This window comes from Mus pahari, chromosome 21 (assembly GCF_900095145.1).
Source record: "Mus pahari chromosome 21, PAHARI_EIJ_v1.1, whole genome shotgun sequence".
In the NCBI taxonomy this organism is placed as follows: domain Eukaryota; kingdom Metazoa; phylum Chordata; class Mammalia; order Rodentia; family Muridae; genus Mus; species Mus pahari.
In genome coordinates this window covers 26,946,640-26,969,749 of record NC_034610.1, presented here as the reverse complement: position 1 = coordinate 26,969,749, position 23,110 = coordinate 26,946,640, and the positions used below count along the sequence as shown (strand labels likewise).

General features: G+C 46.1%; 1 protein-coding gene across 1 annotated transcript in view; it reads left to right on the top strand.

Annotated features, from left to right (window-relative positions):
• The window catches only part of Hsf2bp (heat shock transcription factor 2 binding protein), an 83,647-nt gene extending 61,292 nt beyond the window's left edge, over positions 1 to 22,355 (top strand). The window contains exon 9 of the mRNA XM_021221779.2: positions 21,958 to 22,355. Within this exon, the coding sequence (XP_021077438.1) occupies positions 21,958 to 22,166 (209 nt within the window). The 3' untranslated portion in view covers positions 22,167 to 22,355. The remainder of the gene's footprint in view (positions 1 to 21,957) is intronic.
• Positions 22,356 to 23,110: the final 755 nt, after the last annotated feature.

Sequence of the window (23,110 nt, the reverse complement as noted above, 5' to 3'; positions counted from 1 at the left end):
GCAACCCCCCATGACTACAGCATCTTAAAAAAGAAGCATTTGATTTGGGGATCACAGTCTTAGAGCCCATGATCATCAGGCAGGGAGCATGGAAGCAGCAGGCAGGCAGGCAGGCAGGCCCTGGCACAGTAGCTAAGAGCAAGGATGAGAGGCATGGGGAAGACATGGGGAGACAGAGAGGTGAGAATTGGGTAGGCTTTTGAAACCTCAAAGCTATGACACACCTACTTTAAAAAGGCCACATCTTCTAATCTTTCTCCCGAAGTCCCACCAACTGATGACTAAATATTTAAATACATCAGCCTATAGAGCCATTCTCATTTGACTCACCACACTGTGTCTCTGTTGAAAGTGTCCCTCGTTTTGTAGTTAGGACTTCAATATTTATTTTGTCCTGGGAATTGACCCAGGGCCTATTTGTGTTAGGCAAGCACCGTGCCACTCACTGTATATCCTCACATCCTTAAAACGTTTAAAATTTTGAATCAGGGTCTCACTAAGTTGTCTAGGCTGGCCTTGAACTTGTGGTCTTCCTGTCTCAGCTTTCTAAATATCTGAAATATAGGCTTGTATCAATAGGCCTGACTTATTTTCTGCCTTTCCTGTCTTTTTTTCCTTACTCCATTAAATTCCTGTTCTCTTCTGGTTTAATTTAGTAGTTTTCAATAGTAGTGCTTTAGTTAAGGTTTTATTGCTGTGCAGAGACACAATGACCAAGGCAACTCTTATAAAGAACAACATTTCATTGGGACAGACTTACAGGTTCAGTCCATTATCACTGTGGCAGGAAGCATGGCCGTGTGCAGGCCGATGTGGTGCTGGAGAAGGAGCCGAGAGCTCTACATCTTAATCCTAAGGAAGTAGGAGATTCTCCTCTGCAGACAGCTAGGAGGAAGCTGTCTTCCACACTGGGCTTGAGCACGAGCGACTCCAAGCCCCCCCCCCCCAATTGACATACTTCATGTAACAAGGCCTCACCTCCTAACAGTACCACTTCCCATGGGCCAAACATATTAAGACCATCACAAGTAGTAATTTTTTGTCTCTCCATTATTGCCTTATCAGCTTTAACTTTTTTTTCTCCTGGTGGCAGCTTAGGTAATAAAATCGGTCTGTTTAATGTATACTAGCTACCTTCTGATGCTGCTACACCCATATCAATAGCAAGAAGCTTGCAGACTTCTATCCTACTGATGTTATCATCTGTCTTAGTTTCATTCCTGTTGCTGTGATGCAGTACTCTGACAAGAGCAACATAAGGGCAGAAGGCTCATTCTGCCTGCAGTTGAAGGAGTCCATCGTGTCAGGGAGTCCAAGCAGCAGGAGCTCGCAGCAGCCCTTCCCAGTTGCATCCACTGTCCAGAAGCAGGCAGCTACTGCTTGCCTGGTAGTGATCAGATGCCTTCTCTACAGAGTCCAGGGACAGGAGCACAGGGTCCAGAAGTGTGCCCAAGGCACACTTGCTGGTATTGACACTCTCTTCCCGGCATGACCCATCCAGCTGGGTGAAATTCTAGGAGAACCTTCTCCCGTTTCCTCCTAGGAAGCTGATTCAGAGAACACAGACACCGCCTCTCCTGCCTTGCCCACCCAGGAGGCTCCGTTCTTGGACCTCGTTCCTCTGCCCGGGCTTATGTGTTTCTCTATGCCAGGCTGAATTCATTCGTGAAACCTACCTCTAATGGGAAATGTGGAAATTACATGCTGCCTCACTCTAATAGATGGCACACTGTTCTGAGGGCTCTGCTCATGGCATTTCTGCCCACTTGAATGTGTCTTGCACGTATCGGAGTGGGGCTCAGGCTCTGTACTGCGGCAGAGTAGAGACACCTGCCACAACAGTGTGTCTGGAAGAACAGCCTTGTCCCTTTGCCTAGCTGGCTAAGCAGCGCCTCTTCCACTGCCTTCCCTATGATCTGCTAACTGCAGTATCACTTGGAAAGTGCAGATTTTGTGAGCGGGAAGTGAGGAATCTGTTGCTAGAGTGCGATTTAGAAGCAGACAGCACTGCTTGTGGAGTAAGTCAGGGGGCTGCATTCCATCATAAGATGTTTTTAATTTATTCTAAAGTGTGAGGAATAGTGTTGTTTTGGGTTTGGGAAAGAAAACACTAAAAATATGAATTGGCTGGTGATCTGCTCCTACCGGCATGTCTCCTAAGTGTCTGGGTGATGTGCTGTGCTGTCTTTCCAGACCGCCTCAGTCCTTGAAGCCTTCGCACATGCCTTACTCTGGGTATCTTGGGGATGGCACTGTTGTGTTGCTGATCTGCCATTTTCTGGTGCCTGTGCTGCTGCCTTGTAACTTGCTGGCTTTGTGAGAGAGCTGGGAGTCCGAGGCACTGCAGTAATCCAAGTGAGCAAAGCTCAGCTTTTCCGTAAGGAACGCATAACCAGGTAGGGAGATTTGACAGTCGGCACACAGAAAATGTTTGTGGTACAGTGAGAGATGAAGTGGAGTGGGCTAGAGATGGCATGTGAGGCTACTTCTCTTGGTGTCTGAGTAGAGCAAGGAACAAACCATGCAGAGAGCTATGAGTTCAGGTTAGTTCATTTAAGCCGAAGACATCTGCTAGCTGTTCCCAGGAAGGCAGCATCCATAGCTGGGTTTAGGGCAGGGAGGCAGAAAAGCGCTGGTTCCAGAAGATGTATTGGGATACTTGGGAATCACTGTTACACGGAAAGAGCTTCTGGTCAGGCTGCTACAAGAACCTCTAAAAAGAAAATCTCTTTTATGCTTTACTCTCTCTCTCTCTCTCTCTCTCTCTCTCTCTCTCTCTCTCTCTCTCTCATTTATTTATTTTATGTATGTGGGTACACTGTCACTGTCTCCAGACACATCAGAAGAGGGTATGGGATGGTTCTGAGCCACCATGTGGTTGCTGGGAATTGAACTCAGGACCTCTGGGAGAGCAGATGGTGCTCTTAACCACTGAGCCATCTCTCCAGCCCCAGTATGACTTTTCTTATGAGTTCTCAGCTGAGATAAGGCTTTGTTACAGTTTGAATACAAGTTGTTCTCCACAAGCATTTTCCTGAGTTTTCATTTTCTTAATGGCTAAATAAAATTCTATCATATATGTATACCATACTTTAGATTTTTATTTAAAAATGTTTGTTTGTTTGTTTGTTTATCCATACACACATGTGCATGTACACGGGTAGGCATGTGTATATGTGAAGCCGAGGACAATGCCCGTGAGTTGGTTCTCTCCTTTCATTCTGTGCATCCCAGGGATCGGACTCAGGTCTTCAGGTCTTGAGGGAAGTACTTTCACTCACTGGGTCATCTTGCTGGCCTCACATGCACCACGTTTTCATTGTCCATTCATCCCCTGTTAGACGTGTAGCTCATCCATTTGTTTTCTATTGCGAATAGAGTAGCAACAAAATGTCTATGCAAGCCAGGAGTGGTGGGGTGGTGGGGCCAGGTTGTATGGAAATTTTTTTTTTTTTTTTTTTTTTGGTGAGGGGACTTCCACACTGATTTCTATAATGGCAATATCAGTCTATATTCCCAACAATGAAGAAGGGCCCCTGTCGTCCACTTTCTCCGGTGCTTGCTGTCCATTGTCTTGTTGATTAGTTCTGGTTGGGTTGTGAACATGGGTTTTCTTTTAACATAGTGCTCACCTTTAGAGCTGAAGTTTCAGGCTGTTTTTGAACTACCTGGTGTGGTTGATGCAAGAGCATCAAGTGCTCCTAACCACTAAGCCATCCTCCCGCCTCAGCCGCAGTCCTCTGTTCCTTCTCTCTAGACTAGCACATTCCCATTGGCATGTGAGGGCCATCTGGGAGAGATGGAGGAAGATTTCCTTTGTTTTTTTTTTTGTTTTTTTTTGGGTTTTTTTTTTTGTGGCTTTGTGTGCTTGGGCAGAGCATCACTGCAGTGAGGGCATGGCAGAGGAGGTTCTTCTAACTGACGTGGCCTTCCCGATGTTGCTGGTGGTGACAGTGGTGACTAAGACAATGCCATCCTTATCACACGGTTATGCCACTGTGGTAGACACCATTGGTTCGAGTCCTCACTGCTGTGGAGACATGTGTGCAAGAAGCTGAGAACCTGATGTCCATCTGGATGGAGTCTTAGCATTGAGTCACAGTTGCCGGTGCCCTCTGTTACACCTGTTCTAGATGGCTGGCCCGTGTGCTCCACCTCATGTTCTGCCCTCAGGCCCACATGATTCAGACATGGAAGTACCAGCAGGGAGCTTGTCCCCTCTGAGGAGGAGGTGCATTGAGATTCAGAGGTGCAGTTTTCCCAAGGACTATGGAGAAAATAGCCCCTTAAATACAGGGGAGGGGGGATGACACACATTGAGGAACCAGAGGGAAAACACAAGCACAAGTTACTTCATTCATTGATTGTTTGGGCTTTTGTAATAAAATCTCCTGTTTTGTTTTGTAATCTCTGAGTGTTACCATAGGGACATAAAGTATTTCCCCCTGAGGCTCATGTATTAAAGGCTTGGTTTCCAGCGGGTCACACTATTTTGGGAAGTTCTGGAAACTTTAGGAGGTAGGGTGTAAATGGAGGAGGGATCTCTCGGGCTGGCTTCCTAGGGACTATGTCTTGTTTTGTACAACCCCATCGCCCCTAAATTCAGGGCCCTGGGAACCATGTGGTCACCCTGCCTCACTGCACTTGTGAATCAGCTATGAGCAATGGGCTGACATCGTGAGCAGAAGTCCCTCATGTAACTGGTTCTTCTAAGCATTTTGTTCACAGCTACAGAAAAGTGAAAGTTGATTCTGGAGGCAGAAACTTGGCTTTGGTAAACCTGACTTACACTTCTGAGCCTTCGGAGCTGGTGGGCAAGGGGGAGAAGGGCTTTTAGAGAGGAGGCACCACAGCAGAGCTCCAGCACATCCACCGGGATGCTGAGCTGCAGAGCCCTGTGCTCCGAGGCTTCCAACAGGAATGGAGACTGTGCTTGGGATTGGACCCAAGACCATTTATGCTCCCTGGGGTATGGGACTTCTCTGTGCTCTGCCCATGCCCTAAGACTTAGGGTAAGTGAAGTTTACAGGTGCCAGGTTGTGGCAAGGGCTCTGCCTGCTGCTCTTAGTGAGATGAACAACGAGAGCTAGGAGTAAAGGTGAGACTGGGAGGACTTGAAAAGCATTTAACTAGAGAAGCAAATTTAAAGTTGGGACCAAAGTAAAGAGTGTTACAGGGATTATCGCTGTCCAGAAAGTTCCATTTCACAAGGACAATAGGAATGATGTGACAGGGCATCTCAGGAGTTGGCTTCATCCAAGCTGTGGCAGGCTCAAAGGCATTAAAGAGCGAATTCGTTTGAGACTGTCTTCCCAGAAGACAGTGCCTCTGGGTCACCCTACTGGGGTCTCATCACCAAGGGCAGGGTCCCCTCAGCTCTGCAGGTTCTCAGAGGCTGCTACAGCTGTGGGTCACTGCTTGAGCCAGTCATCCACCTGATGCCGGCCTTTCAGACATGAAGAATGCAAGAGTTATGGGCTCATGGAGGTATCACTGGATTCGCAGGAAAACCTGGGAGACCAGGTAATATGTAGCACAGGTGAGATCCTCACAGGAGGTTTATAGAGGATGGGGTGAAGCCAAACATGAAATGGAGACTTGAAGAAGTTAGAGATGCCAGGGAGTGAAACCGGTGTGAAGGAAAGCTGCAGGTGATGAGGTGAGCCATGTAGGCTGTGAGTGACAGGGCCATAGGGGCGTGGCTCCCCAAGATTTCTGAGGCTCACATCTATCGTTACTTGCTCTAGATGATAGACATGGAAGCGGCAGGACTTAACATCTCCCTTCCTGAATTCAGTCTTTGCTCACTCCTTCCTTTCTAGTCAGTCTTCCTCCTCATCTGGAATAGGAATGTTTATTCGGTGCTATTGCATTATGGGAATGTAATGTGAGTTTGCCTTGGGTCCCAGAGGATGTTGAGCTTACCCTTCTGAACAGCATTAGCACTGTTAAGACCACAGTGGTTCGTAGAGATGGACTGAAGTTATTTTGTGTTGTGGTGGACATTAACTTTTTTGGGCACCAAGGGCAAAATCATAACATGTGAAATGCCATTCTGAAGAGCTTAGTCTTTAAAAAAAAAACCAAAACCAAAACTGCCTGGTCAGTGGCAGCCTGTTTTGGGAGATTCCAGAAACTTCAGGGGGTGGGATCCAGATGGAGGAAGTGGTCACTGAGAGTGTGTTCTTGGCAGTGGTATTTTTCTTCACTGCTTTCTGTCTGCTGTGCAGTGAGCAACTGCTGCCATGTGCTCTGGGACTATGATGCTCTGCTTCACCAGAAGCCCAGAGGCAACAGCCAAGGGTTATGGACTGAAACCTTTGAATCTGCGTGCAAAGTAAATGATTCTTCTAAGTTAAGTTCTCAGCAGTGTGTTCATAACTATAGAAATCAATTAACACAGCATAGCTTCATTTACACAGTTCTCAAGAGCAGCTAAAACTCAGCCACAGAGCAGAGGAGAACTTTAGTTGCTTATAGGTTGGCTGACCAAAGGAAAGGGCATGAGGGAACTTGATGGGATGGAATTGAGTGTCAGAAATTAGTCATCTTCTGTAATTTCTAATTTTGCTTCAGTGAGACAACACAAGAAAACTGTTCTTAGCCATCAGAGTTCACATTGTATATGCTACTAATCCGTGTTCATGTATGCCAACTCTCACTGGCTCCAGTAAAGCTTTGCTGGCCTTTCCCTTCTCATTACAGCATACCTTTCCTTTCTCTTGTCCAAGATTCCTTTTCTACCCAACACTTCATTCCTGTTTCATTGCTCATATTTATAGAAAACTTGCAAGACTAGTTGTATTAGTCAGGGCTCACTAGAGCTGGCTGTGTGTGTGTGTGTGTGTGTGTGTGTGTGTGTGTGTGTGTGTGTATGTGTATTTTACTAAGTCAGCTTACAAGCTGTGGTCTGGATAGTCCAACAATGACTGCCTCATGATGGAAAGAAAGGCCAAGAATCTAGAAGTTCTCCCATCCACGAGACTGGATGTCTTTGCAGACCCAATCTGGTGCTGGAGTCTGGGAGGGAACCTGGACAGCCGCTGAGTTTACACTGGGCTCCTGAAGAAGTTGGATTTAATACCAGCTATAACAACAGGGTAGATGAACTTGCCATTAAGAATGGAGGCAAGTAGACAAAAGCAATAGCTTCAATGTTCATGTCCTTTTATGTGGGCTGCCAGTAAAAGGTGTGACCTGGATTTAGGGTGCTCTTCCCACTTCAGTCTGATCAAGAAAACCCCTCACAGGCATGCCTAGAAAGTTGGGTTTTAGTTGATTTCAGATGTAGTCAAACTGACTAACAAGATTAGCTGTCACACTAATGTTACACATGTTAGAGAGTTACAGGGTCCAGAAGTTATCCGTTATCCCTGGTGTAATTTACTGACTGCTTGTTAGCCCTCATTAGAGTGTGTTACCATTTCCCATGATGTCCTTCCATCGGCATTTTCAAAGTTTATCCTTGTTATAACATGGGTCAGCACTTTATGTTTACAGTATGGATGTCCAGCATGTATGCATTCATTGTCCGATGGGCACTTGGGTCATGAGCTGTGACCCGTGCTGCTGGAGTGTGCCTACACAACTCTTTGTGTTATCTCGTCATTTCCCTCACTTGAGCATGACTAGAGCTCCCCTTCATATTAAAAGACTGTTCCCTTGGAAACAGGTCTCTAAAACTGACAGTTCTCTTTTGTTCAATGTGTGGGAAGTGCAGCATCACTTCCTCTGAGAAGCCCACTACTTAGGAGTCACTTCTCTTATGTTCAGCATAGACTCCCAAGGTTTGGTATGTTCTAGATCATAGTGTGTGTTTCGGTGTTTTGGCACCCTGTTTTTGGCTTAATCGGGTACATGCTCAGTCAGTGTTTCCCAGCTGTTTCCAGCCCTCCTCATTTTCCTCTCTTATTCTTCAGAGCTGTGAACATTGTGTCTTACCAGTTCCCTTGGGGTTTTAATGTCATCTTTCTCTTGCTAGCTCACACGGCTTCATTCCATTTTCCTGTCTTTTCCATTTCTTTGTTTTTCTGTGCTTTTGTGCACAGGAACACATTGCTACCATGCTGATGTGAACTAGCACAGGCAGCTTTTTTATGTGGGTTCTAGGTCACACCTGAATGGCTGGGCCTGCCTGACCAACACTCTACTCACTGAGGCATTCCCCTGGCCCTCACAGATTTTCTTCACCTCTCCCTTTAATTGTCTCTCTAGTAACAGCTTTGTCTCAGTTATTGTATTTTCAGTTCTAGCTTTGTTACTAAGTATACCTTCTCTTTATTTGCTGAGATTATTTTTAAGACTTTACACCTTTGTTCATTGAGGAACTCTCATGGTGGCTGCTTTAAAACCATTGTATTAACCTGTCACTACACTGAAATACCCAAGGCAGGTTAATTTGTAAATTTTAAAGATGCTTATTTTGGTTCATGGTTTGAAGTTCAATTCCTTAACAACTCTGTTCATGTTCTAGTAAGGAATCCCTGAGCTGCATCCTGTTATAGTAGAGAACTCAGGCCTATGTGTGTCTTTATCTACTTTTATGAAGCTACCAGTCACTAATGATTGAATTAATTCCCAAAGACCTTACCTCTAAAAGCAATTAATATATTATCTACACTTTAACACTACTAACAACTCATGAAAGGCATTTAGATTCCCACATGAGTTCTGGGAGGGAGCAAGGCCTCTAAAGGCAGGGGTCCTATAGATCATTGTGAGACAGTCGTGGCATGTCCCCTCTGTGTGAGGCAGTCCTAGCATGTCCCCTCTGTGTGAGACAGTCCTAGCATGTCCCCTCTGTGTGAGACAGTCGTGGCATGTCCCCTCTGTGTGAGACAGTCGTAGCATGTCCCCTCTGTGTGAGACAGTCATAGCATGTCCCCTCTGTGTGAGACAGTCGTAGCATGTCCCCTCCGTGTGAGACAGTCGTGGCATGTCCCCTCCATGTGAGACAGTCGTGGCATGTCCCCTCCGTGTGAGACAGTCGTGGCATGTCCCCTCCGTGTGAGACAGTCGTGGCATGTCCCCTCCGTTTGAGACAGTCGTGGCATGTCCCCTCTGTGTGAGGCAGTTGTGGCATGTCCCCTCTGTGTGAGGCAGTCGTAGCATGTCTCCTCTGTGTGAGGCAGTCGGACTCGTAGCATGTCCCCTCTGTGTGAGGCAGTTGTAGCATGTCCCCTCTGTGTGAGACAGTCGTAGCATGTCCCCTCTGTGTGAGGCAGTCGTAGCATGTCCCCTCTGTGTGAGACAGTTGTAGTATGTCCCCTCTGTGTGAGACAGTCATAGCATGTCCCCTCTGTGTGAGCCAGTTGTGGCATGTCCCCTCTGTGTGAGGCAGTCGTGGCATGTCCCCTCCGTGTGAGACAGTCGTGGCATGTCCCCTCCATGTGAGACAGTCGTGGCATGTCCCCTCATGTGAGACAGTTGTGGCATGTCCCCTCTGTGTGAGACAGTTGTAGCATGTCCCCTCCATGTGAGACAGTCGTGGCATGTCCCCTCCATGTGAGACAGTCGTGGCATGTCCCCTCCATTTGAGACAGTCGTGGTATGTCCCCTCCATGTGAGACAGTCGTGGCATGTCCTCTCTGTGTGAGACAGTCCTGGCATGTCCCCTCTGTGTGAGACAGTCGTAGCATGTCCCCTTTGTTTGGTGATCCTTCATCATATTGCCTCACTTGTCTCTTAGTGCCAAGTTTTTGTCACTGGGACTGAGTTCTGTATTACTCTTCTGCCTACATGGTCTATGTTGGTTTCCCTCCATGATCTGTCTCCCTTCAACTATTGTCACAGTGACTGAGCTCTTACGGTGTCATCATGAGGTTATCCCTATTGGCTGTAACTTTGGCTGCATTTATCTCATGACTCCAGTCTTATCCTTTCCAGGGGTCCACAAAGCTCTTTCTAGCATGCCCAGTGTCAGCGAGGGTGCAGTGGAACCACCAATAGGCCGAGCACTCTACCTAGACCACTACACAAGTAGAAGGAAAGGTTTAGTGGGAAATCTAACTTCCAGGCTGCCTCAAAGTAGCGGGTAGAACAGCCAAAACACTGGGAGAAGTCTTGTTAGTTTTAAGGAGACAGCTAGCAGTGGGGGAGGCATGTAAGCCAGAAGTCTGGGAGTTAGAGCAAGGGGAGGTCTGATGTGGGCCACAATAGCTTGGAAAGTACCAAGGGACTTTAATCTGTTACAGGGTTGTCTGTCTGAGTTAACCAGGAACTAGATGCTCCTGCCAGAGGCAGCTGGCTGTAAGGGGTGGGTAAGGGAAGTGATGGCTTTTCCCAACAAACAGAAAGCAACTTTACAAGTGTTCTGAGGAATGTGGGAGTTTTGGCTTTTGTTTGCCCACAGTGATCCTTCTGTTGACCTGGTCAGAGTCCAGCCTGAGCTGAGGCAGACTGTGTCATTGAGGACATTGTCAGCAGCACTGCCATTTGGTGTCCTGTGCCAGATCCAACACCTAGTTATTTTGTTCCTCCTGCAGTTTCTTTGTATTTGTATTGCAGTAGCCTTATTCACATAAAAGGGCCCTTTTACTTACAGAGTAAATGAGCCTTATTCTGAGTCTTGCACATACAGTGAATATTTTCATTAATTTATATTATGTATTCACTTTACATCCTGATCACAGCCTTCCTCCTTCTTCTCCTCCAAGGTGTACCCTCACAACACCCTTCCCCCATTACTCCTTTTCCTTCTCCTCAGAAGTACCATGGGGATCAGCCTGCCCTGGCACATCAAGTCACAGCAGGACGAAGTGCATTCTCTTCTACTGAGGCCAGACAAGGCAGCCCAGCTAGGGGATAGGGAACCAAAGGAAGGCAACAGTCAGAGGCAGGCCCCTCCAGCCCACTCCAGTTGTTAGGGGACTCACATAAAGACCAAGCTGCACATCTAGTTACAAATGTGGGGAGGGGGGAGGCTAGGTTGAGCCCCTGCATGCTCCTTGAAAGGTTGGTGGTTCAGGCTCTGTGAGCCCCCATGGGTCCAGGTTAGGTGACTCTGTAGGTCTTCCTGTGGTGTCCTTGACCCCTCTGGCTCCTTCCATCCTTCTACCTCACCTCTCACTCTTTCACAAGATTCCCTGAGCTTGGCTGTGGGTCTCTGCATCTGTCTTTCCATCAGCTGCTGGACGAAACCTCTCAGAAGACATAGTAAAAATGGCCATCTTACCAAAAGCAATCTACAGAATCAATGCAATTCCCATAAGGTTTCCAACCCCGCTCTTTACAGAGCTTGAGAGAGCAATTATCAACTTCATATGGAAAAACAAAAACCCAGGATAGCTAAAACAATCCTATTCAATAAAAGAACTTCTGGAGCTATCACTAGAGCTGCACTCTAGAACAATAGTAATAAAGACCTCATGGTATTCAGATAAAAACAGACAGGCTAATCAATAAATTAGAATTGAAGAGCCAGAAATAAGCTCAAATATCTATGGATACTTGATTTTTGACAAACCAAAACACACAATGGAAAAAAGAGCTTTTTCAACAAATGCTGGTGGTCTATCTAGATGTCTGCATGTAGAAGAGTGCAAATAGATTCATATTTATCACCCTGCACAAAACTCAAGTCCAAATGGATCAAAGACTTCAACATAAAACTCGATATAATAAATCTAATAGAAGAGAAAGTAGGGAAATGCCTTGAACACACTGGCACAGGAGATAACTTCCTGAACTGAACACCAATAGCTCAGGCACTAAGATTAACAATTAATAAATGGAACTTCATGAAACTGAAAAGCTTCTGTAATGTAAAGGGCACCATCAATAGGACAAAATGGCAGCCTACAGAATGGGAAAAGATCTTCACCAACCCTACATCTGAAAGAGGATTAACATCCAAAATATATAAAGAACTCAAGAAATAACACTTACAAACCAAGTAACCCAATTTAAAAATGGGGTACAAGGGCCTGGAAAGAGGGCTCAGTGGTTAAGATCACCAACTGCTCTTCCAGAGGTCCTGAGTTTAATTCCTAGCAGCCACATGGTGGCTCACAACCATCTGTAATGAGAGCTGATGCCCTCTTCTGGTGTCTGAAGACAGCTACAGTGTGCTCATATACATAAAATAAATATTAAACAAAGAAACTAACAAACAACAGGGTACAGAACTAAACAGAGAATTCTCAACAGAGGGGTCTCTAATGGCCAAGAAGCACTTACAGTGGATAATTTAAGTATTGGCAAGACAGCGATACCCTGCTGTCCTGATGCAAGGAGAGAAGGGCATTTTGTAGAAGTGGTGTACCCTGAATATCATTGCCCCGTGGCCCCTGGCTACTGCAGGTATGATGTTAAGAGGGTCCAGGAGTTTGGGTAGAGAGGCCTCAGTAGCAGAAGTCGGTCTGAAAGGTAATTCCTTGGGAGTGTCTTGTCCCTGGCCTCTTTCCCTGTGCTCTGCTCCCAATGCACTGAGGTTAAAAAGCCCTTCCAGCACATGCTCCCATCAGCACTATGCTCTGCCCAAGCATAGGAAGCCATGCAACTGTGGGCTGGGCTTTCCAAAACCACAAGTCAAAAGGAAACTTTCTTCAGTTGTATTTGTTAGATCCTTTGTCAGAGAGGAGAAGAGCCCTATAAGTTTAGGGAATGGCGACCAGTCGGCTGGTGAGGTGAGTAAGGAGGTGACGTGAGATTCGATGCATTCTTTGAGTGTCTGTCTCTGTTTAAGCCCACCCACTTTCAACCTTTTCTGTTAGGATACGCCATGGTCTGAATTGTGCCCCACAGGCTGAAGGCCTGATCTGAGGAGGTCACTGTACTTGGAGACATGGTCTTTCAGAGATAACTAAGTTCATGAGTTTACCTATCCAGTCTGACATCTCTATGAGAACAGCCATAGACAGAGGGGCAGCCGTATGAGGCCATGGGGAAGATGCTGGCTAAGGAGGCCTGGGGAGCAGCCCGCTGCTGGCACCTGACTCTCTGACTTCAGCCTCCAGGACTGTGAGGAATAACTTTCTTTTGTTTACACCCCTTCTCCGCGGTGTTGCTGTGGCAGCAGCCAGTGCTGCCCTGAGCTGTGTAAATTCCCTGTGTGTGTCTGCATCTGTTTCTGATGATTGGTCTCCACACCCCCTCCTTTTCTTTTTAAAGATCTGTTTTTATTTTATCTCTTATAATTGATTTATTTTATGTACATCTGTGCACCTCTTACATACAGTGTCTGCTCTGGAGGGCATCGGATGCCCTCTTCTCTGGAACTGAAGCTGCATGTGGCTGTGCGCTTTCATGAGTGCCAAGAACTGAGCTCAGGTCCTCTGCAAGAGCAGCAAGTGTGCTGAACGGCCGAGCCACCTCTCCAGCCCCTTCTTTTTCTTCTTAATATGCCGTGTAAAGTTTTAGTTGAAAGCTGGGTTAACCAGAGTAACAGAATAATGGCATGTATTTGAGACTAACAGAGGCTTGCAGCGGAGACAGCCGTGTCCTAGGACACTCTGGCATAGCACAGAGCTCGAGGTAAGGAGACGTTTTCAAAAGTAAAGTGAAGATTGCATAAGATCTTGTGAAACAATACTCCTTGGCCACAGGGATCAATAAAGTGACGACAGTCAAGGTTCTGCAACTGCTAGCAGGCTGTCCTTGAAGAAGTACTTCCCACACAAGGCTACAGTGACCTCAGTGCAAGACTGGTCCCTGCGGTCTGCAATGAACCTACATGAGAACACCCCCTCTCTTCATACCATCCAATGTTCTTTCATTAATTTGGTTTGGAATTGACAGCCCAACACAGTGCTGTCTTTTGATTCTGACAGCTTTTGTATGGGACACGCTTTACTGGGTGACAGGAGCTGAGGGAGGTAGATTCTCTGTTAATCTAGAAGGGATTTGTTGTGCCTAATTGTAGGGCTCTTGCTTGTTCCCCCTGTTGCCTTTTGGATTACCTGGGACTTCTTCCTGAAATGAGATTTGTGTCTGTCAGTTCTCTGAGCTGTAGACCCCCGTGTTAACTGTAGTTGGTATCAGTGTGAAGTACAGTGTGGGAGAGGAATAAAAATGTTCTGTCAAAAGACAAAAACTCAGTCTTAGTGGCCTGTGTCTCTTGGCTGTAACTCACCAGTATCTCTCCTCTAGGTGAGTCAGAGCGACTCTTTCCTCAAGTGTGGCCGGGCCCTGGGTCTTTTTCTGAGAACAGCACCCAGGGCATGTTACATGACAGGAGTCTTCCCTTCTCTCTGCCACAGTGTCTAGATGACAGTGAGAACCTGGTGAGATGCCCAAGACAAACCCAGTCCTAAGACCACGGACCCCTGGGAAATCCCCACGGCCCCAGCTGCTGCTTTTCCAGGGAAGCAGATCTGACTGACTCCAGATCTCGCAGTGATGGTAATGTTGGATCCCAGCCCTCTGATGGATCAAGTTCATTGCTTCGGTTGTGAGGATGCAGGGATGGTTTTCAGGCGCTGTGAATGTCACTGATGAAATACCTCAGCTGAACTTTGAGGAGGGGCATGTGAAATAGAGGAAAGGTGTACTGGGAGAAAGGGCAGATACGTAATGGGGAAAGCAAGAGCAAGGCAGTGTTCCTAGTGCTAGGAAGGACTGCACAGAACCTGAGGGGAGCTGGTGGGGCAAGATTTCTGCCCTACACAAGGCTGTGTTCTTGTCAAAAGTGCAAAGCAGAGAGGGGTGCATTTTGATTCCATTTAGAAAGTATCATTCTTGCCACAGGAAGATTCAGAAGTGGAAGTGTTAACTAGGGCCTCCGCAGCTCACTGGATGAGAGCTATGTCTGGGGTGTAGCCATTGTAGACTTAGGCTATGCTGGGAGGAAGAGCAGGCACGGCTTCTGATGGGCAAGAGTGTCAGTGCCCACTTAGTGAGAGGTGGACTTTGACACTGTATAAGCAGATGTGGCATCAAATACCCAAGGTGAGCTTCCTGGCAGGCTTCTCAACAGGAAATCTGGATTCCCGAGAGGAGGGTTAGGGCAACAAATGAGCAGCACAGGTGAGGTCACCGACAAGTGGGGAGAAGGACAGTGGGGTAGAGGCATGTGCATGAGAGGAGCAGTGGGGAGACGTGCAGCAGGCAATGAAACGGGGCTTCCCAGTCACCCTCCAGGGCCTGGAAGGGAGGCTAGTGTGTCGGAGCAGTAAAGAAGAACTGGGCAGTACCAATGTGGAGATCAGCGGGGACCTGGAGATGTGCCACCTCAGGCACTGAGGAGTGGCAGTGACTGCAAAGTAAGGAACAGTGTGAGTTGGAGCAGAGTAGCTACGGCAGCCAGTCCTAGAGTCTCCTGAATGGAAGCAAGAGGCAGGTGGGGTCTGCAAGTGAAGTGGGGCTGTGGAGACAGCACCCCACACTCCCCCGCCCCCGCCCCCACACTCACTGTTCTCTGAGGTTTGGAAGCACAGGGCTGAGGCTGCTGCTGGGACAGGCCGTGGTGCTTTGGAAGTAGCCCAGGGTCCTGAGGAAGGTAACTGTGCAGGTGTTCCAAGTGCTCGGCCACTGGCCGGGAACCCTGGCGGGGACAAGTTGTCGTCGCAGGTGAAACAAATGCCCTTGCCTCAGATGAGCGGGATGGCTCGCTGGGTTCCTTCAGGATCCTGTTGATCATTAAGCACATTGGATGGTTGAAAAGAATCGTAAACTATTACTAATATGTGGGCAGAGATGACTTATTTTTGGTGATTGTGAAGAATTTTTATTACACATCATTGCATATTCTCAATTAAGTTAATTTGCATGTGATTTGGAATATGAAATCTAATATACAGAATATGTGCATAGAAATAGGATTCTCATTAAATTCTTATTTTATTTAAAAGCCTTGTGCAAATTCATTTATTATTTCCATATTAGAGCCCTGCTGATCCCTGTCAAATGCCGTGTGGCCACTGCTGCTTGCTTCTTATGTGTACTGGGGCTAGTCTGCTCAGGCTTCCCCATGAAACTTATCCCTCAGAATTGCTTGTTGACTCCCGGTAACAAAGGAAGAGAGTCTTCCATCATCCCACCATCCCAGAACAGTCATAGCTTGAGTCAGATTAGCATTCATTTTTTTGCATTATTATGGCTGCTATTATTCATACCTAAGTCTTAAATGATTTCCTTTTCTTCCAGGTTTTTATTTTGTCAGTAATTTTCTCATTTTGTATATTTTTCTTTACTACTACTACTACTACTACTACTATTATCGTATTTGTGCATGTATTCTTATATGTACACACATCTATATGTGTAAGGACAGGGATCAACCTTGAGTTGAGAGACAGGATTTCTCTCGGGACTTGTAGCTCACCAATAAGGCAAGGCAGCCTGGCTGGCCAGCAGGCCCCAGAGATCCCCCTGTCTCTCTCTGCCTCTCTGGTGCTGGGTTACAGGTGTGTGCTGTCAGGCCTGGCTCAGCCAGCCTGGTCCCACATGTTAACTATCCATCTACCTTCAATTCTCCTCATTATCCAGTCTCTCTCCCGAGTGTGCCCATAGTTCCCTCACTGTCTCTTGCTTCTGCTGAGCTCTAAGGAGCCTCCTCCCGCTGCCTCCCCTCCTTGCTTTGTTGGCTTGTTTAGCTTGGACTGTACAGCCTGGTGTTCTTGGAGAAGCTGAGGACATGCTTAGTGTCTGAGTTCTTCTCACCTTGGGCATAGATTCTAGGGAGAAGGCATCTCTTCATCCTGTTCTGACGTCCAGTGCTGCAGAGAAGTGGTGGTGGTGGTGTTTGTTTGTTTGTTTGTTTCTGAGACAGGATTCACTATGGATTCTTTGTACCTACCCGATCTGCTTTTAGAAACGTGTGTAACTTCTCTGTTTCGTTATCTAAAGTTCTGGCTTTCATGATGACACCTCGATCCCCTGTACTGCTGTACTTTGTTCTAGTTTATCTCAACCCTGTATTGTATTCTCTGAACTCCTATATTTTATGCACTTTAAATCAATTTGTCTGAAAACTAAAAGGACTCTTTCAGTTTGCATAATGCATGTCCCTCCCTTCTGAGTGGCTCCGAGTTACCAAGTCAGTGCACATTGGTGGCTGTCTCTGCTGAGTAGTTCTCTTACTTTGTGGGGGCTGTCCCCGTCCCAGCCTTTGCCCATCTTACGAGAGTTCCTCAGCTCCATTTCTTCCTGTTGAAGAGTTCCTCAGCTCCATTTCTTCCTGTCTTCCTGTTGAAGCTTTTCTTTCTGTGATCATGTTTTAATTTCCACAGTCTCTGGTTTGGGAGCATCTGATTCTTTCTCAGTGGGCGATAGGGCATCTCTAGGTCCTTGAGGAAGGTGTTGGAGTCCTTTAGAAAGGCCTTTTCCTGCAGCATCTCTTTCCTTCACCCTCCAGTCATCCGGGAAGGGCAGGCGAGGGGAGCTGCCCCAGATCCACTGCTGTTTTGTTTTATAAAGTCAGGCGGGTTAGTCGTAATCTACATGAAGTCGCATCCTTGGATTGTCTCCTTCTGGATTCTTCAACCCTCTTCATTTATTTCCAGGTCAACCCCTTGGTAATTCCATGTTGTCTTAAGAACTGTGGGTCTGGGCTGTCAGTGGAGCCACAAGGCCTTGACTTTCTTTTTAAATTGTCTCGACTCTTGCAGTCTTTTACCTTTCCTGTAAGACCAAGAATGGGTTGTTGATTTTTAAAATTGTATGTATGTATGAGTATATGTGCATATGTTTCATTCATTCATGCATTCATTTTACATGCACGAGTGTTTGCATGTCTGTGTACCATGCGTATGCCTGGTACCTTCAGAAGCTAGCAGAGTGAATGCAGGAATCCCTGCAGCTGGAGTTATAGATACTGTTAGCCACTATGTGGATGCTGGGAATTGAACCTAGGGCCTCTGGAAGAACAACCAGTGTCTTTAACTGCCAGGCTATCTCCCTAGTCCTGTTTTGTTGATTTTTAAAAAAAATGTTTACTGGGATTTTGATTGGAATTACATTGCATATGTAGATAAAGTTGAAGAGGTTTGGCATTGTAAGCCTCTTGAGCCATCTTGTCCGTAAATGTTACTATGGCCTCAGTCTTAATTGTGCTGAGGCTTGTCCCTTCATGGTTGAGACTGCCTGAGATGAAGGGAGCTTAGGGGATGGAGCCTAGTTGAAAGAAATGAGTCATTTTAGGGAGCTTGCTTTTGAAGGGGACAGTGGAACTTTGACTCCTTTCTCTTAGTCCCTTCTTTTTCTGTGCAGTGTGAGGTGAGCTGCTTTTCCTACCATGTACTTCATGAAACCCGTCTCAGCGTAGGCCCTGAAGCAATGAGGCCAAGCAGCTGCGAGCCCCGTGTGAGTGTGTGGAGCAGAGAGCTAGTCTCAGCATAGGCCACCTCTTGGCTTCATTGCCTCCACTTTGTACTTCAGGGTCATGTGGCTTTTACCATTTGAAGCTTCTGGACTTAGAGTTTATAATTTTTTGTCATCTTTAGTGCTATTTTTTAAAAATCTTAATTTGCATTTTTGTCAGTGTGTGGATAAAACTGATCTTTATGTGCTGACCCTGTAACCCTGAAACCTCGTAAAACTCAGACCCAGTGGCCTTTTGCATAGTCTTTGAAATGTTCTGTACAGGGAGTCACATCGTGTGGAAGTAGTAGGTCTTCCTTCTCAGTCTTCGTGTCTCTGTGTTGCAGAGGCTAAAATGTCAACTGTGATTTGGATGAAGGTTTTAAGGATGGTGTCCTTGTGCCTTAGAGGCTTTGGCCCACTATTGCGTGTGCTATTGTCTGCCTGTGTGTAGATACCCTCGGTATGGTTCAGAATATTTCATTCTGTTCTCATTTGCTAAGAGTTTTTATAATATGAACAAATACTAAATTTACCAAAGGACTTGTCAGCATCTGGTTAAAAAGATAAAGAATCCTTAGTGTGTGTTATAAGAACTATTTGCATAATTTATAACTGTTGAACACATTTAGCATTTCCAGAATGCAAATGCATATTTATTTTGAAGTATTGTCTCTATATAGTCCTGAATTCTGATTTGCTAATATTTTGTTCAGAATTTTCACAAAAGATGTGGTTCTGTTATCTTCTCATAAAATGTTTATATGGTTTGAGCCTCAGAATAATTTTGGCCTCATTTAGAAAATTGAGGTTTGTTCTTTTTTTTGTTTGTTTTTTTGTTTTTCGAGACAGGGTTTCTCTGTGTAGCCCTGGCTGTCCTGGAACTCACTTTGTAGACCAGGCTGGCCTCGAACTCAGAAATCCACCTGCCTCTGCCTCCCGAGTGCTGGGACTAAAGGCATGCGCCACCATGCCCACCTTTGTTCTTCTTTCTATTTTCTGGAAATATTTTAAAAAATTGTGTGTGTGTGTGTGTGTGTGTGTGTGTGCTTTGTGTATGTGAGTGCAGTGTCTACAAAGGCCAGAGGATGTTGGATCCTCTGGAATTAAAGTCATAGGTAGTCGTGAGCCCCATCGCTGGGGACAGAACTTGAGTCCTCTGGAAAAGCTCTCCCCCCCCCCCCCCCCGAGCTGAAGACTGAACCCAGGGCTTTGAGCTCTACCACTGAGCTAAATCCCCAACCCCTCCCTAGAAGTCTTATGTAGGATTACTGTGTCTTCTGTAAATGAAGCCATCTGGGGCTGGGTTCTTACTCATTGTTTAAACATTTCCTATTAACTTCAAATTCAGTTTTCTTAGTAGATGTAGGACTAATTTAGGTTATTCAACCTAAAGAAAAAACACAGGGAACTTTGAAAGTGCATTCATCCAAGTTTTAAAATTACGGACACAAAATTGTTCATATCCCTTCTTATTCTTAACTTTCTGTAGGATTTGTAGTTAAAGCCACTATCTTGCTCTTGATATTTCTCATTTCTGACTTTCCCCCCTTTCTGCTAGTCTTGACTAGTTTTAGGAATTATTTTTCAAAGGGCCAACTTTTGCTTTTTTTCATTTTCCTCCTGAATTGATTGTACTTATTTATCTTTTTGTTGTTCATTTTTTTGTTCTTTGAAACAAGAAAGTCACTGTGAGTCTTTGGCTATCCTGGAATTGGAGGCCCAGTTTTGCCTTGAACTCACAGTGGTCCTCCTCCCTTAGCTCTCCAGTTGCAGACATCAGCTCCACACCCAGCATTTTTACTCCCAACTGTATTGATTTCTGCACATATCTTTATTAGTTTTGCATGTCTTATTTTAGCCCCTTTCCCTCAGTTTTACAAAATTAAGGTAAAGATAACTAGAAAGGATTTTATTTTTGATGCCTGTTTTAGTGTTTCTCCCTGCTGCTGTCTACTTGTGCCTGGGTTTCTCTGTAGTATTCCGTAGCAGCTACCCTGCCCTATACTTTCATACCTTTTACCTCTTCTCTAGAACAGGAAGAGTTCAGTAGTCTGGGTTTAGGATAGCCCCGTGTCCCTCCTTCAATGAAGAACAGATTTTATTTTAGCCTTCCCTAACTACAATCCCCACTTTTGTTCTATAAAAGAAGTCTATGGTTTGGGCTCAGGGAGTAGTGTTCAGTCCCACTGACTTCCTGAAAGGCCCTTTTGAGCAAGTGCACTGCTGAGAAAGAGGAGCTGGTTGTACACATGGCTCCCGTTAAGGCCTCCAGCCCATAGTGCCCACCAGGTTATAGCTCTGACTTAGGCTGTTACCCTCGTCTGCCTTTCGGTGGTTATTATAATATGAGCAGGGTTGTAAGGCTCTGTAACCCCTGAGGAGCATTCAGATGGCAAGAAGTGAAATGCAGTGTGGACCTTGTGGCCTGTGTGTGGTGGTTTGAATGAGAATGGCCCCCATTGGCTCATACATTTGATTCTTAGATGGTAGACTGGGAAGGGTTAGGAGGTGTAACCTTGTTAGAGGAGGCTTTTTTTTTTTTTTTTTTTTGAGGTTTCTAAAAGTCCACCCTAGACCTAGTTTCTTGCTCTCTGCCTCCATCTTGTGAATAAGATATGTGCTCTGTCATTGCTCCAACACCGTGCTTACCTGCCTGCCTGCCATGCTTCCTGCCATGATGATCATGAACTAACCCTCTGAAACTCTAAACATTTCCCACGTTAAATGCTTTCTTTTATAAGTAGCTTTGGTCATGTTGTCTCTTCCCAGCGATAGAACAGTAACAAAGACACTGTGACATTATCTACTTCAAAGACCCCAAGTAGGCACTATCTATGTTGTTGCTGAGGAATTTGTCACAGTTGGCATGAACATGAGAGGTACTACCTTCTTAAGCAACTGTAAAAGTAGGCAGTCCTAAAAACCACGGGAAGCCCATGTCAGTGAGTTCTGCACGCTGTGGTTATTATCTCAAAAGGGGGAGGCTTATTTTGGCCTGTGGTCTGAGATGTGTCAGTCCTTAGTCTTCGGCTTTGTTGCTTTGGGCTGTGACAGCAGGATATGTCTCTTTACAACATAGCAGCTGAGAAGCAACGAGAGAAACAAATGGTCTAGGGGGTCCCAGTATCCCCTGAAGAGCACATCCCTTGTGACCTAACTTCTTCCCTGTAAGTGCAATTCTGTAAAGTTTCACCACCACCCGAGAACATACCAGGCTAACAACTAAGCCTTTCACATGGCAGCCATAGGGAAACAGCAAACCCGATTCTTAGAGGCCCTGATAGTTTTAGTTTAGTGGGTTTGTTTTAAGATTTATTTTGTTTTATTTTATTTTATGTGTATGAGTGTTTTGCCTGTGTGTATGTATGTGCACCACATATGTGCCTGATGCCCATGGAGGCCAGAAGGTGTTAGATCCCTTGGAACTGGAGTTATGGACAGTTGTGAGCCACCATGTGGGTGCTGGGAATAGAACCCTGGTCCTCTGAAAAAGCAAGTGCTTTTAAGTGCTTTAAATTATGTAATCACAGCATTTAAATATGTATATTTATTAAAGGTGGTGGTGATTGTGTTCAGTCACAACCATAACAAGCTAGGCTTCTGCTTCTGGATTGCCCACAGCTTTTTCAACTGTCAGACCTGTCATTCAGAAAGACCCCTCTGGGGGTGGCTTCCTGAAGAGCTTTGATTTTAACCAGCAGCATCTCCTCTTCCCAGATCCAGATGCGGAAGTGTGTCTTCATACCCTGCGGCTCATCCAGTCTGTGGTTCTAGAACCAGACATCTTCTCCAAGGTGGCCTCTGAGCTCCAGAGCTCCTTACCCCTGCAGCGCATCCTGGCCATGTCCAAGAGCCGCAACTCCCACCTGCAGTCTGCTGCCCAGGAGCTCCTGGAAGACCTCCGTGCCCTGGACTGTAGTATTTAGGTGTGCTCTACCACCAGGAGCCTGGTGAAAATGCCAGGGGCCCGTCCACTCCCAGGCTTTTAACTCTGTGTTCAAAACTAGATGTCACTATTTGTCATGTGTTAGAGATTGCAGGCCTTGAGGGGACCAGAGATGGGCATGATGGGTAAGCATCCTGCCTCTCCCTCCTGGGAATGCACACTTGTTAGGCAGCTGGTTAATCTTGCCAGAGCAATGACTAAAAAAAAGGTCACCTCTGAACGCATGGAAACTCTCAAAGTGTTTCCTCAGAGTAGCTTCTTGCTGCCCTGGAGGCTGCCTGCAGCATGGGAGGGAGTTTAGGTCACCACCCACCATGGCCTGTGCTCTTTCCCTGGTAACTGGAGCCCCTCCGCACAGGCTTACCTCCTGGCCTCTTGTCACTTACCATTTCACATGCACCGGACAGCCCCTCTCTGTCTTGGCACTGCTTTTATTTTTGAATAAAGTTGAATCAGCATCACATTGTGAATATAATCTTGGGGTTAGGAAGTTGACGTCCTTTGTACATTAACTATGTTATTTGTTTACTTTCCTTATTGTGTTCTGGTCCCTTGACTATGAACTTTAAGCAAATATGGGAAGGTAGCTTGAAGTTGAACACTATGAGATTAAATTCCATTAAATGATCATCCATCTGCCTATGCGCTCGTGTGCCTATGCGTGTGCATGTGCTGGCTGCTGTTCATGCAGCCATGATACTACCTAGCTTCTGCTCTAAGATACTGGCAGAGGGCAAAAGACTACATGCTGCCCTGTCACAGATAGTGAGATGTGCAGCAGGAGATGTCCACTTAAGTCAGTACACACCATCCTTTCTCTGGCAGGACAAGTTACTGCAGGGCATTGAGCTTAGACATCCTGTGAGGGAGGAAGTGTCCCCTTGCAGTGGCAGCCTCAGCACACATGTTGAGCTGCCTCTCTGT